Below are 12,942 nucleotides of genomic sequence, written 5' to 3'. Positions count from 1 at the left end.
TGGATGAGTGTTACGTCTCATGGTTTTGTCCCCTCATCCTGGAGTTAGCTTTTGGCCTTTTTTTTTCCACTTGTGTGGAACTGAGACATGAAATAGAATGTGTCCATTTTAATAATGATCCTATAATGCTTTTTTTACCCTAAGGGATCCCTGGGCTCTTTACAAATTAGGTCTCAGGCACAAGAATCCCCATAGTGCAGCTACTTCCAGGATGAAATGTGGATGTTGTTATTCTGAATTATAAGAGGAAAAAGAAAAAAAAGTAATGTTTTTTTTTCTGCTCAATACTTCTTCCTCTTCCTTCTGGTTGTATTGAGTGCCCAGAGAAGAAGGGGAGCCCAGATGACCTGTGTCTGGTGCTGGAAGCCCACCACCCTCTGGGGTTTCAGAGGGTTGAGACCCACATAACTATTTCCTCTGGCTTCAGGCTGATTGAGTCTATATTTGGGGCAGAGGAATTGCCCTTTTATGCCATCCTTTTCTCACATACACCCTTCAGCCCCCAGTGCGGGCTGCTGAGGTCCATACCAACATCTCATGGTGCTCCCAGGAGCTCCAATCAGCACTGGTGTTGGCCCTGTGCCCCTTGCTGATGGCTGACTTTCCGTCAGGCTATCCCTTGGGGGATTTATCAATGTTCTGGTGAATTCTCAAAACATGAGCTAGGGAGGGTGTGGGGAGGTGGTACAGTTTGCCTCTGGGTGTTAGCTGAGGGTTGGTCCCTCTCTGAAAGGCTGTCCGCATCTCACCCACCTTGTCCCTTGTCCCAGCTTAACTGGGAGTTTCTTCAGACTGAAGAGAGAGAAATGGTCCCATCTGCTTTGAGCGACACTAGGAGACAGTGGCTCCTGCTCTGCTCCAGGACATCCAGGAACAGAATGGATCTGCTGCCTCTGTCCCTGAGACTGTCAAAAGGGCTGTAGCGAAGTGGGAAAAACGGTCCCTGCTCTTAGTGTGTCTCAGCACAGATGGATGCCTTGGGATGCCAGGAGTTTGGTTTCTGTCTGGTCTGTGTATGGAGTGTGACTTTCCATCGCATGGGCAGGTGGCATCCGTGGTGGCACACCTCTTGTCCCAGTGACAGTGTCATTTCACTGCTTCACACCTGCGGTTGCAGGCAGAAAGCCTCACCTGCTGCCTGTTCCTGCCCTGAGATGCTGCTGCTGGCACACTCTGTGCATCATGCTTGGTTAATAATTTATGTCAGAAGAGAGAACGTCAGTGGAATTTATTTAAAACAAGGAGGATCTGACAGGCCGAATGCTCATCATGCTCCACCAGGCAAAGAAAGGCCTGGCTCTGTTTCACATCAGCTCCTCCAAGGTGAAGGGGCTGTCCCCAGGATGAGAAGACCTTGTTGGTGTTAACCTCCTTGACCGTGCCACCAGACAACCCTGGTGTGGCCTTTTCCTTGCCTCTTATGAGGAGGGATAATAAAATTCTCCCTCACCTTCCTTGCAGGAGGGCTCTGAGGCTTACAGCACGTAAGTAGGTCTGTGGTGTGGTCCTGGCAAAGGCAGAAGGACCTGGGTGGAAGGACAGCAGTGGTAGGACGGGTGCAGAAAGCACACAGCCCACCCAATGCCCGCTCTGCCTGTGTTTGATATGAGCATCTGCATCCCCATCGCTGCTTTGGGCATTTCTCTCTGTTTTGGCATTGATACTGTGAAAAAGCCCCAAATGTCACGTAATGGATTTCTGGAAATAAACACCTCCCGGCAGCAGGGCCGGCACAGGCAGCGCCTGCCGTCTGCTTCAGTTAGACGACTTTTAGGGCAGGGACCTCTCTCTGTACACGGAAAGCGCGGCACACATCTGTGCCACTGCACAGATAATAATGAAACTGCCACACCAGAGCTGGTCCTGGCCATGGCGGGGACATGGGGCTGTGCCTGGCAGCATGTAGGACATGGTGTGGCAGATCTGGTGGGATGGTGAGCACCCCGGTAGGAGCTGGGCTCCAAGCCATCTCTTCTCACCAGCCTCTCGGCTCCTGCTTGCAGGTGATCTCTGTGCCGGGGGGGTTAGGCGCATTGTCAGGGCAATCTGTGAGGCGTTCACACCTCGGCTCCACTGTGCAGAAAGCCTCGTGGCTGTGAGCAGAAAGAGCACCTGCCTTTGCCAAGGAAATCATTTGCTGTATGGAGCCTCGCAAGGTCACCGGCTTCCCTGCTCGCGTTGGGCTGAGGTTTCTGCCTTGTGCTCTCTCCTGACAACAGCAGACAACAGACTTTCCCCGAGCTGTTTCTTCCCCACTAACACTGTCTCTCCCATTAGATGCTGGGGCATTGCTCCGTTTCCTTTCACGCCGTCACCCTTTAGACACGTTTGCACGTCCTGCCGCAGTGAGATGCAAACAGGAGCTCGGCAGCAATCGTGGTGGTGGCAGAGGAAGGCTGTGGGTGGTGGGAGCGGGGAGGTGGGGAGCGTTTCTGCTTTGCCATCCGGTAACTGCCTGAGCTTGCAGCAGGGGACTGCTGTAATTTGCAAAGCTGGTTTCTGGCACACCCTGAAGATCAATAATCTACTTAGCTGAAAGTTTGCTGGACCTCTGTTCTTCCCTTCATTTTCTCCCACCCCTTGATTAGAGTGCTGGATTCCTTTCATGCGTGTGCTCCAGCCCTTCGATCTTGCAGGTCTCATGAGCCTTGTGCTCCATTGCATCCAGTTTGCACAGATTTTCTAGCTGGCTTTTGTGCTGCTTCTGTAGTTATTGCTGCACCCTGGGCCGCGAGCTGGTTTCCTGAGCTGACACAGAGCCACAAGCAATCAGGCTGTCAGCTGTGCCCTGCCTGAAGCTGCACCATCACTGCCAACACCGAAAGGTGCTCCAGCCTGATGAGATCCCCTCACTGCACGGTCTGTTCCCAATCAAGGATGCTCTGCAATACAGTATGGGACAGGGCCACCTGCGGTAGGGCAGGAGGTGGCATTCCCCATCGGAGTCGCAGTGCCTGCACCCTGACACAGCATCCCCCACCTCTCCCTGTGCAGGAGTGCGGTGACACGGAGCATGGTCCCCTGGAGAGATGCTGTCCTTTGAGTGCTCAGAGAAGTGCTTCTCCTCTGATGGGGAGCAGAAGTGTGGAAGTGGATGCCAGGGGACAGCAGCAGCTTTGCCTGCCTCGAGACAATTACTCCTGTAGCTGCTCCTGTCCAAAGCAGCTCCTAAACTTTTAACCTACCTTAAGCAGCTGCCTGTTGAGTCTACCTGACCATCCAGGCAGGCTCAGTAATCCTCACCCACAACCCTGGATGCTTTTTCTTCTGGTCTTTTTTCCCCTTAACTTTTTGGCAGCCCATGATCTGGCTCTCCCATGCCTGGCTCCAGCGCACAGGAAAGGGTTACAGCTCTCCAGCGCTGAATGTTTCAGTTTGCTTTGTTCAGTGCAATGCATATTTCATACGCTTAGCTTCCCAGCTGGCAGAGGCCTGGAAACCCTGCAAGCTGTTGGGTATTGTCTCTCTCCTTCTTTATTTGTTTGTTTGTTGGTTGGTAGGGGTTTTTTTTTTTTTGGGTTGTCATTTTTGTTGGATTTTATTTTTTTCTTTTCTTTTTCCAAATTGCTCACTCGCACGAAAGCCAAACCCCAGTCCTTGACAATAGGGGTCTATCAATAGATAAATGGTTTCACAGCTGTATCTAATGCACTGCTCTAGCCAGGGCTTTTATGGGGAGTAATTTTCTCTTGCTGAGGCTGCGAAGGGAGCCGTGTGGGACGTATGGGTTGCAGGAGCTGGCAGGAGGAGGACGCTGCAGCCATGGGTTTTTCTCTCCCCCCTCCAAAGGTTGTAATTAGCTCGTTGTTTATCCATATGCAAGCTGTCGTCCTGGATGGGAACCGGCTCGGCTGTGGCCATCCCTTCCCAAAGCCACCAGCATCTCCTGGCCCCTCCTCTCCATGTCCCCTGTGTCCCTGCCATCTGCTAGCAGCTCGCTGCTGGTTGCCAGCACCTCCGCAGGGCTGCGGGCATTGGGGCAGCTGCCACCGTCACCGTTTGTTATGACCGGAGGCCTTGGCTGTTGCTGCCCGTGTGGAGGGGACCAGGAATGGCTGCACCTCACTCATGTTCATCCCAGATCTCCAGAGAACCAGTGGGGAAGTGGTTGGTCATCACTGAGCTGCCAGGGTTGCCTTGGAGGCTCTCTGGGTGCTTCCATGCTGCTGCCCATGGGTGCTGTGGGCTTGGGTCCACCTCTCTGGACAGATTCTGCATAGAGGTGCTGTTGCACGTGTACCTCTTGTGTGTGGTTGTCTCCTCCTCATCCATCCAGGTATTTTGAAACAGCTGGTGTGAATGTACCAGGGTCTTCTCCCATGTGTAGCTCCTGAGGCTAGAGATAGGCACGTGCCAGGCATTCCTGGAAATGGACAGGTATGGATGCTGGTGGGGATGTGACCGCCAGGCCCAGGAAGTCCTGTCTCTGGTTGTCTCAGGCAGCCACCCTGGTTTCTTCCTTTTCTATCCTGTTCATACCTCAACTTAAAACAGTTTGTTGTCAATACTCCTACACTTCTAGAACATCTCCTCCCCATGGTACAATTTTTAATCTATTTTCTTGTCCCTGCTGCATCCCAACCTCATGTACTGCTGCCTCCCATGGGTCTCTTGATGGTGAACCTTACTCCAGTGTCTCAGTTCCCATCAGCAACTCACTGCTGTAGGTGCAGGACAAGCTGTGTGGTGCTGGAGGATGCCTTCATCAGGACAGCAGGTCACTGATGCAGGGTCAGACTGTTACTTGGAACTTAGGGTGAAATTCAAGTTGAGCGATGGATAGCTGCTGGCTGGCTGACCAGGCTGGCTGGCTACCACAGGGGTTCGTGGGATGCTTTGGGCTTCATCACCTCTGCCTGCATCTTTGCCCACCTCAGGAATCTTACCCCTCAGCCGCACAATCTCTCCCATCAGTAGCCACCTCTCAGGCAGGCAGTATAGGGAGTATGTTGTTGAAGCGAGCCTGGATTATATGTGCTACTTTTCTTCTATCTGGAACATCAGTCCTCAGGTTTTCTGGCACAATCCATCTTTGGTAAATTCATGCTGCATTTTTTCCTATTTTCCGTTTGCCTCAGCTTCTCCCAGAAACTCTTCCAAAGCACTCACAGTGCTGGACACTGCAGTCATATATATTCCAGTTATGATTTCTGTTTCACTGTGTTCCTCTCATCTCCTCAGTGACCTGCCCAAATAATTCAAGTTTCTCCACTTTGTTGCCCAGGCTGCTTTCATTATTGTATAAACATTTTAGCTGCCTCTCACTGATCACATCCAGTTCCTTAGTCAACTCAGTATATCTCATTCTCATATGTATTTATATCTCTTCCCTTCTTTCTGTCTGTCCTCTGATTTAGGGGTTTTTTTTGGCCGTAGCTGTATTTTATTTCTTCCTGGTAGAAAAGAGGAGGAGAAGATCATGTTAGCATCATGTCCCCTTGTTTCTCAGCTGAAAACTTTTCTTATCACAGGAGCAGCCTTGATTCCAGAAGAGTATTTCCTTGCACATTGAATTTGAATTCATCTGTCAAGAAGAACCTTCTGTCCACAAGTGTTTCCTTTGTCATAGCACCCTCAAGATCTCTATTCGTCTCTTTATTGTTTTATGCTTTCATTCCTCCTTGTAGCAGGGGGAACATTTAGGATATGTGACCTCACCATATCCTTCACCACGCTGGCAGTCTTGGTTCTCTCAGCATGAGGGAGAAGGGTTGGGTAGATTCCTCCCGCTCTGGTCCTATCATGCTGCTCTTGGTCTTCAACCTTTTTCTGTATCCTTACCTATGCCAGGAGAGTCTGGGAGACTGGGGTGTTTGTGTTTGCTATTGTGAGACATGGGATGAAACCAGCTTTCCTGCCAGTGCAATCTCTGGTCCTTGCTTCAACTTGATTTTTGCACCTTCACACCTGCTTCCTTCTGAGCTGTGGGTTCAACCTGACGTGCTTACCACCTCCTTCCTCCCATGATACGCTTGTTGAACCTCCGCTGGGTCGCAGAGGCTATTGCTGCTGTAGCACATCTTGGGGATGTTTGCCAAAGAGCCCTGGACATGGTGAGGAGATGCTGAAGCACAGAGGCCAGAAGAAAAAGGGACAGTCTCTGCTCTAGAGTGCTTGCAGCCAAAGGGAGGAGGCACCGGCCGCCGCGGGATGGCTTAGCACAAGGAAGCAATTAGAGCTTCTCGGGCAGTGTGATCATCTGTAGTCACAGCACATCACAGCCTTGATGACCTCAGCTTTTGAGTGAGGCTTATGAAAAACGAACCGAAGGTGGGCCACTAATTGAATCCTTGCCTGGTCCTCTGCCTGCCCCCGAGCACCAAATCAGAGCAGGCGTTGTGAGGGCACGTCAGGAGCCTTTCTCTAATGAAGAGAGCTGAGGGAGTGGGAAGATATGCTGACATCTTGCCTCGTTTATTATCTTCTGAAGCCTGCAAACAAGAGGGATGAGAGCAGCAGCGAGGAAAGTTGTAGGTGTTTCTGGAACAGTGTTACGTCTAATTTATGGTGTTAATATAGATCAAGAAGCTCTCAGTCTGTGGAACAACAGCGGAGAGGACTGACCTTTCCCAAACTTGGGATTTTGTTTCTGTGGTTTGAGATCATCTGGAGTCAATCAGTCTGTTAACTTTCAGAACTCAGTTCTGCCTAAAAAGATATACACTCACTTTTGTTTTCAGTGGAGCAACATTTGCTGTAAGTAGAGGGTTAGGTTTTTTGAAACTGAGTTTCAGTGTTCCAGCTCCACTGTGCACCAGCCTTGCTTTTAAATTTATAACCCTCCAAAATGAAAAGTAAATTGATTGTGTTATTCCCAACCCTTTTATAAAAGTTAACATTGCAAAAACAGATGTGAAATGTGGCCTTGTAGATTACAGCCTGGGCCTGGGGTTTGTTTGGTTGGGTTTTTTTTTCACTCTCTCTGTGCTGTGTCCCCGAGGAGCAGAAATCTGCCTTTTTCCAGCAGGAGGAAAATTGTTCTGTGTCTAAATTGCCTCCTGCTACCTTTCTGCGGGATGCTGCAGGACACGGAGCTCAGAGGAACGATAATGCCTTAACAAAACCACACAACTTAGCAGAGAATTTTTAATTATGAATGTGCGTGAGAGTTCAGATTGCCTGGGAATTTGGTAATGCTCTAGCAAGCCTCGCACCTCTAGGACATCCATTCAAATATGGCCCAGGGAGACAGTGATTAAAAGGCACTGCCAAGCGGATTATTGGTCTCCAGCTTCCTTTTAGGAAGCAGTGAGTATGTCCTTACCTCCCTCGTCAACCCATCACACCAGTCCTGGATGTAGCATGATCTCCCGGTCCAGAAGAGCAGAGTCTGGGCACAGCCTGGAGCTCTCATGCTTTCTCCAGGCCAGGGAGGCTGAGCTGTTGGATGCTGTATTAGAGCAAGGCTTTGCTGTATTGCAGTGATCCCTAGGCCACCAAAATCTTGAAGGGGTGAGTTGTGGTCTTATGAGAGAGAAGGAGCATGTCTGGAAATGGCAGGTGAGCTGCAGCAGCAGTGGGGTGGTGAGTGTGGCAGAGCATCCCAGCTCCATAGCTCAACCCGGGGGTGCAGGGTGGGATGTGGAGCCGTTCTTCAGGCTTCGTTGTATTATGGTATGCTTAAAGCAAACAGAAAAAAGTTACTATTCTATGAGAACTGCTAAAATGGCTCCGTCACTTCCATAAACCTCACACATATAAATTATTGTCTTCTATTAGTCACTTTAAAGGCTAGGTTGCTTAATTATTTTGATCACAGTAATCATTTATTTACAAGGTGAGGAAAAATGCCAAGCATTTCCAAGCTGTGTCCAAGGAGGCAGGGCTGCAGAGGCATTTCCTTCTTCCGCAAAGATGCTTTGAGTTTCTTGGTTGCATCAGTGTTGGTGCCTGTCCCAGGCTGTCCTCTCCTGCTGTGGCAGGGGTGGTGTGATGGGAGCCCAGGGCGGTGGGAGCTGCAGGAGCAGGTTTGGCCGCAGGGAACTGGTTCTTCATGGAGCAAGGACTGCGGAGGAGTTGGGCTGTGGCTGGTTAGGAGTATGGAATGGGGAGTGGGGACCCAGGGACAGAAGCGTAAGTAGGGAAGAGTAGAAGGAAAATGGTACGAGATCTGCATGGCCAGAAGATGCTCCTCGCACTGACCTGCTCTGCTTCACCTCATCCAGGCAAACTGTTCTTCTACAGATGTGCTGTCTCACTCTTCTGGGGTGCAGGAGTTGCAGGGTCCTTTTTAAGGTCCCTCCTGAGAGACAGTGCTCTGATCCACAGCCTTTGCTCACCCAGGAAAGAGGTTCAGATGATTGTTTTTAAGGGAGCAGGAGGAAGAAGGGATCTGGTAGAAGTTAAGTCCATCCCCCTGAAACCTGTTTGCAACCTGAGGAAGGTGTTTGGGTGTTTTCTGAAGAGCTTGTCATCTTCCTCCCAATCCTATCAGCCCAGTAACAAGGTATTACCTCCCCTCACAGCCTCACATTCCAGCTTTCACCCTGTGTCTCCCACATGCTTAGGAATCCACCATGCCTCCCCTGCTTCCCAGCGAAAGACACGCCGCTGAGAGCCTACTTCCATAAAAGCCCCTAATTCCATTAAAGTCCATTACAAGCTCCTCTCCTGCAGTTCCCGGAGGAGCACGGGGTAGCATCCATCAGAGACCACAAGAAAACGAATGGCCACTTTGAACAGATCCCAGGGCCGCTTGCCAAGTGGGGATTCCCAGCTATTTACAAACCACCCTTACTTCCCCCTAATAGAGGTAAAATGGAAGCAGAGAAAATACACATTTTAGAATCACCCAGATTTAGTCCTTCAAAGGATTTATTACAACCTTTTATTTTCATGCGTGGAAAATGGAATCTTATCTGGTATGCTGGCTGGTCCAGCAGGAAGCTATTAGGCAGCAACCTTCAGGGGCACACTGTGACTGGGTGTTAAAAGTTTCTCAAATGCATTAAAGCAGTTGAAAAGTGCATTAAAATATGGAGCTAGAAGAGGAGGATATCTGGGCAATTAACAGTCTGATGCTTTCAGCAGCTGCTTGCAACGTCAATCCAGTGCATCCGCAACGGGTGCCACTGAGATTTGCTGGAGAAAGGAAACAAACACACTAGCCACGCTGCTGCCACCAAAATCCCGCTCTCAAAGCAGGTATCAGCCAGGTAGCTTGGTGTATTTGGGATTTTAGCAGGGATCAGATGCGAGGGGTTGTAGGAGATAAATGCCTCGAACCTTGAATTTTAATTTACACTGTTTGCAAGCAGCAGAAGCTGCTGGCACTGGGGTGGTTTGTGTCCCCTCTGCTACACCGGGGAGCAGTGGCACTGACATTCGGAGTGCAGCAAGCAAAATCCTATTAAGATAACGTCACGGCCTTTCTGTTTTACTGTTTGCAAGCCAGCCATAACATCATTAAATTACACAACAGGGAGGTGCCTGCTGCCAAGGAGCTCTGCTCGAGATAAGATGTGGGTTGAGCTGCTGCCAAAATTTGAGTTGATATGACAAGAAATTTGGAGCTGGTTCAAGGCTTGATTCACACAAAACGATGCAGTGTGCAGGTAAACACTGGGCAGGATTGGTCCCTGGGGCAGCTCAGCTGCTCTGAGCTGGGGCATGGTGTGGGTTGTGCAGGCTGGCACTGTGTAATGCCTGTGCAAGGCTGGGCTGGGGCTGAAGCCATTCTAGTACCCAAATTTACCCCCATTCTTGTGTTCAGTGCTGACAACCAGAAGACAAAATCTGGCAGGATCTGTAGATGAAGGTCGCGCAACTGTTCACAGGTCCTCGCCATCCTTACCTCCACCATCCCCTTCCCCAGCCCTTTTGGGAGATTCAAAAGCAGCCTGACAACTAAAGGGACTGACTTTGGAGGCTTGCGGTAGTAATTAAAATGCCTGCAATGTGAGGGCAATTTTGATAGTCGGCTGTCTCTAGCTGGGACAGTTGGATGGGGTCCGGTGGGTTTGCAGGGAGGTGAGTGAGGTGGAGTTTCCCCTAAGAGGAGAGGTGTTGCTGGCTGGGTTACCCAATGTGCAGAATTGGAACTGAGAGCGCCTGGGGCACTGGGTTACTCAGGGAAGTTGCTTGTTTTGTGATGTGATGGCTGGACCAGCAGGAAAAGGACTGAGAAGAAAGCTGCATCGTTAAAACTACATGCAGCCTCTGTAACAGCACTGCAGCCTTGCGTTGATGGTCCCTCTGTGTCACCCACCACGTCCCTGCCACACAGGCTTTGTGCCTCCTGCCCTTTGGCTGCTGCAGGTACTGAGGCTGCGGCTCTCCTGGAACTCAGGTTTCTCTGTGCTGTGCTGCTTGTGGATAGTCTGGTCTTCAGGCTCCTTCTTTCACATCCCCTGGGAAGAATTCCTCACCATGCCATCACTCAGCAAAACTCCTGTCATCAGCATTAACGGCCTTTTTCTCCTGCAGCATCTTCCAGGCAGTGGAGGTGATGCACAACCAGGGCTCTAGGGGCTCAGCCCAGCCTGTGGCACATGGAGGCATTCAGGCAACTCTGCAGAAACACCTGGGCTCTGTGTGCAGAGATCCTTAATGTCACCCCATCCACCAAGGCAGGACATCAGGAAGAAATTAAATTGTGCCTTAAAACAAGCTTTCCAAGCATTTTCCATTAGAGGAGCTTTGTTTCCATCAAAGGCTGCACAGAGACACGAGTGCCCTGCCGTGGGATTCTGCCTGGTGCTGCAGTTCTGCTGTTACCACCTTCCCTCATGCTCTGTTTCTGGCACTGCTGACTTTCAGGGTCCGAGATGTATCTTGTCCGTGTTGCAGCAGAATAAGTACAAAGAGGCTTGGAATTCCCGTAACTGGGATGTTCTTTGCAGAGGGATAGAGCAATATGTAAAAGCACATCTCACAGTGACCTCCCATCCCAGCACTGTGTTTGCACATCTTCCCTGCAAAAGGACTTTAGGTTAGCACAGTCCCACAAGCAGTTTGTGCCTCTCCGGTGCCTCATCTTTTAGCCTGCCTGCATCCTTATGATTACAAAGCTCTGTGTGCAGGGGAGATGAGATACCATGCCATGTCAGGCAAGTCTGTGAACTTCCTGTAATTCTCCAGTTTCCATAACAGCAGGATGTTTGTTTTGTTGCCATAGAAAACCTGCCCGTGCAGGTTTGCAGGGTCGTGTGTTGTCACTACAGCCATTGCTTTCCCGTGGGCCTGAAAGGAGCCGCGTGTCCCCAAGAACAAATCTGATGGTGTTTCCTGCCACCTCAGGAAAAAAAAGAGTGATAGATTGACAGTTTTGGAAGGCAAACAGAGCAGACAGCAGCACGGCACAGTCACAGGAGCGTGTCAACCGCTGCCTCACAGTGACTGCCCTCTGGCTGCATCACCTGGCTTTGGAGGGCAGGAGGATGGTCCTCATCCCTGAGGACACTGCAAATCTCATACATCCAGGGTGAGTGGTGGTGTTGCCTTCAGCACCAGACCAGGATCTGCTCTCCCAGCTGTGGGACAGTAGGCCATACTTCCCTTACCCGGAATTATTTCCTGGGAGAGAACCTGGCCCTGGCAGAGGCTGGTGGGTGCTGCGATGGGAGCACATTGCAGAGAGCTCTTGTGAAGCTGCTCTGCATCAGGCCATGCAGGGGGCAGGAAGGACCAGCCCTTTCCCAAGAGTATTTCCTGACCCTTTTCCAAGAGTATTTCCTGCACATTTGCATATGAGACCTCTCCTCTGACAGCAGCTGGAAGGCATCAGCCTGCCTGGGCCGTGGTTCCAGGATGGAAGTTCTTGTTTTCCTATTACACAGATGTATATTTTCAGTGCTTTTGGATATCAAAGGCACTTTGGTGAGTCCTTCCACCTGAGGAAAGAGATCCTGCAGGTGGGCAGGCTGCGTTGGAGGTTGGGAGAGGCTGAAAGGACACGTGGTGTGGGTCCTGCTTGTCCCCACCACGCTGCTTAGCAAGGCGGTGGAAACGATGCGGCTGCAGGACAACTGCTCACTGCCGCTCCCCGTGGTGCATTCACTGTGTGCTTGTCCTAGGTGACACCGGGTCTGGAGGGACAAGAAGGGGAGCTGCTCGTGAAGGGACCCTCCGTCTTCCGCGAGTACTGGAACAGACCCAAAGAAACAGCAGATGCCTTCACGCCCGATGGCTGGTTCAAAACAGGTACTGCAATGGCTCCCTGTGGCGTCCAGCAAAGGGCAGCAAAGGGAGGAGGGGGCAGCAGCTATGGATCAGCCCCTGGGGCTCCCTGGCTGCAGGGGGGTTTGGAGGTGGGGGGTCACGACACAGCTGGGTGTGCAGGTTGGATGTGCTTTGCTTGTGTTGGCTGTAATTAGCCAATTGATGGGGTACGTTCAGGGTTGCTTTCTTGTGAGCAGAATATACTGGTGCTTAATGTTCTCTGGGGACTTAAACTTTGCAAAATGGGATTGAGTTTAATTTACACAAGGATTACATCAGTGGAAAACCCCCACTAAGCTCTGAGGAGCGGGATCCATCCTGCTTCCATCTTGCAGGATGGATCTTGATGGATCCATCTTGCCTCCATCATGGTGTCTGCAGGGGAGTTTGTTCTCCTGGTCATGGCTTAGTTAGAGAGAAGGTGTCTAGGGTTGAAGCCGTGAGCACAGACAGTGTGACTGCGTGGGGTGGGCTGGGACCATGAGGGAGCCTTTCAAGGGACTGTCATTTGTCAGTCAGAAACTACTAATTGATGGAAAGCTGAACTTTCTGAGGAAAAATCCCAGCAGGTGTCTTCAGGTTCAGGAAGAGGTTTTGAAATTGCCAGAACCACTTTTTTTATAGTGAAAAGCCTGAGTTATCCAAATAAAGAGACCTTTTAATTTGAAACCAAGGCTCATTTTATTTTTATGTGATACGTTGTGGAAATGAAGAGGAAATGTTTCTTTTTCTGGGTTTTCTCAGGATTTGCCTTTCCCTTTCCAGAGAGGGAAGAGTTTCTGA

The 12,942-nt window shown here is 50.5% G+C and overlaps 1 protein-coding gene across 3 annotated transcripts in view; it reads left to right on the top strand.

Moving 5' to 3' along the window:
• The window catches only part of ACSF3 (acyl-CoA synthetase family member 3), a 64,555-nt gene that overhangs the window by 23,481 nt on the left and 28,132 nt on the right, over positions 1-12,942 (top strand). For all 3 annotated transcript variants that reach the window (XM_030512036.1, XM_030512037.1, XM_030512035.1), the window contains exon 7: positions 12,015-12,141. In XM_030512036.1, the coding sequence (XP_030367896.1) occupies positions 12,015-12,141 (127 nt within the window). The remainder of the gene's footprint in view (positions 1-12,014; positions 12,142-12,942) is intronic.

Source organism: Strigops habroptila, chromosome Z, assembly GCF_004027225.2.
Source record: "Strigops habroptila isolate Jane chromosome Z, bStrHab1.2.pri, whole genome shotgun sequence".
NCBI lineage: Eukaryota > Metazoa > Chordata > Aves > Psittaciformes > Psittacidae > Strigops > Strigops habroptila.
This window is presented reverse-complemented; position numbering and strand designations above follow the sequence as displayed.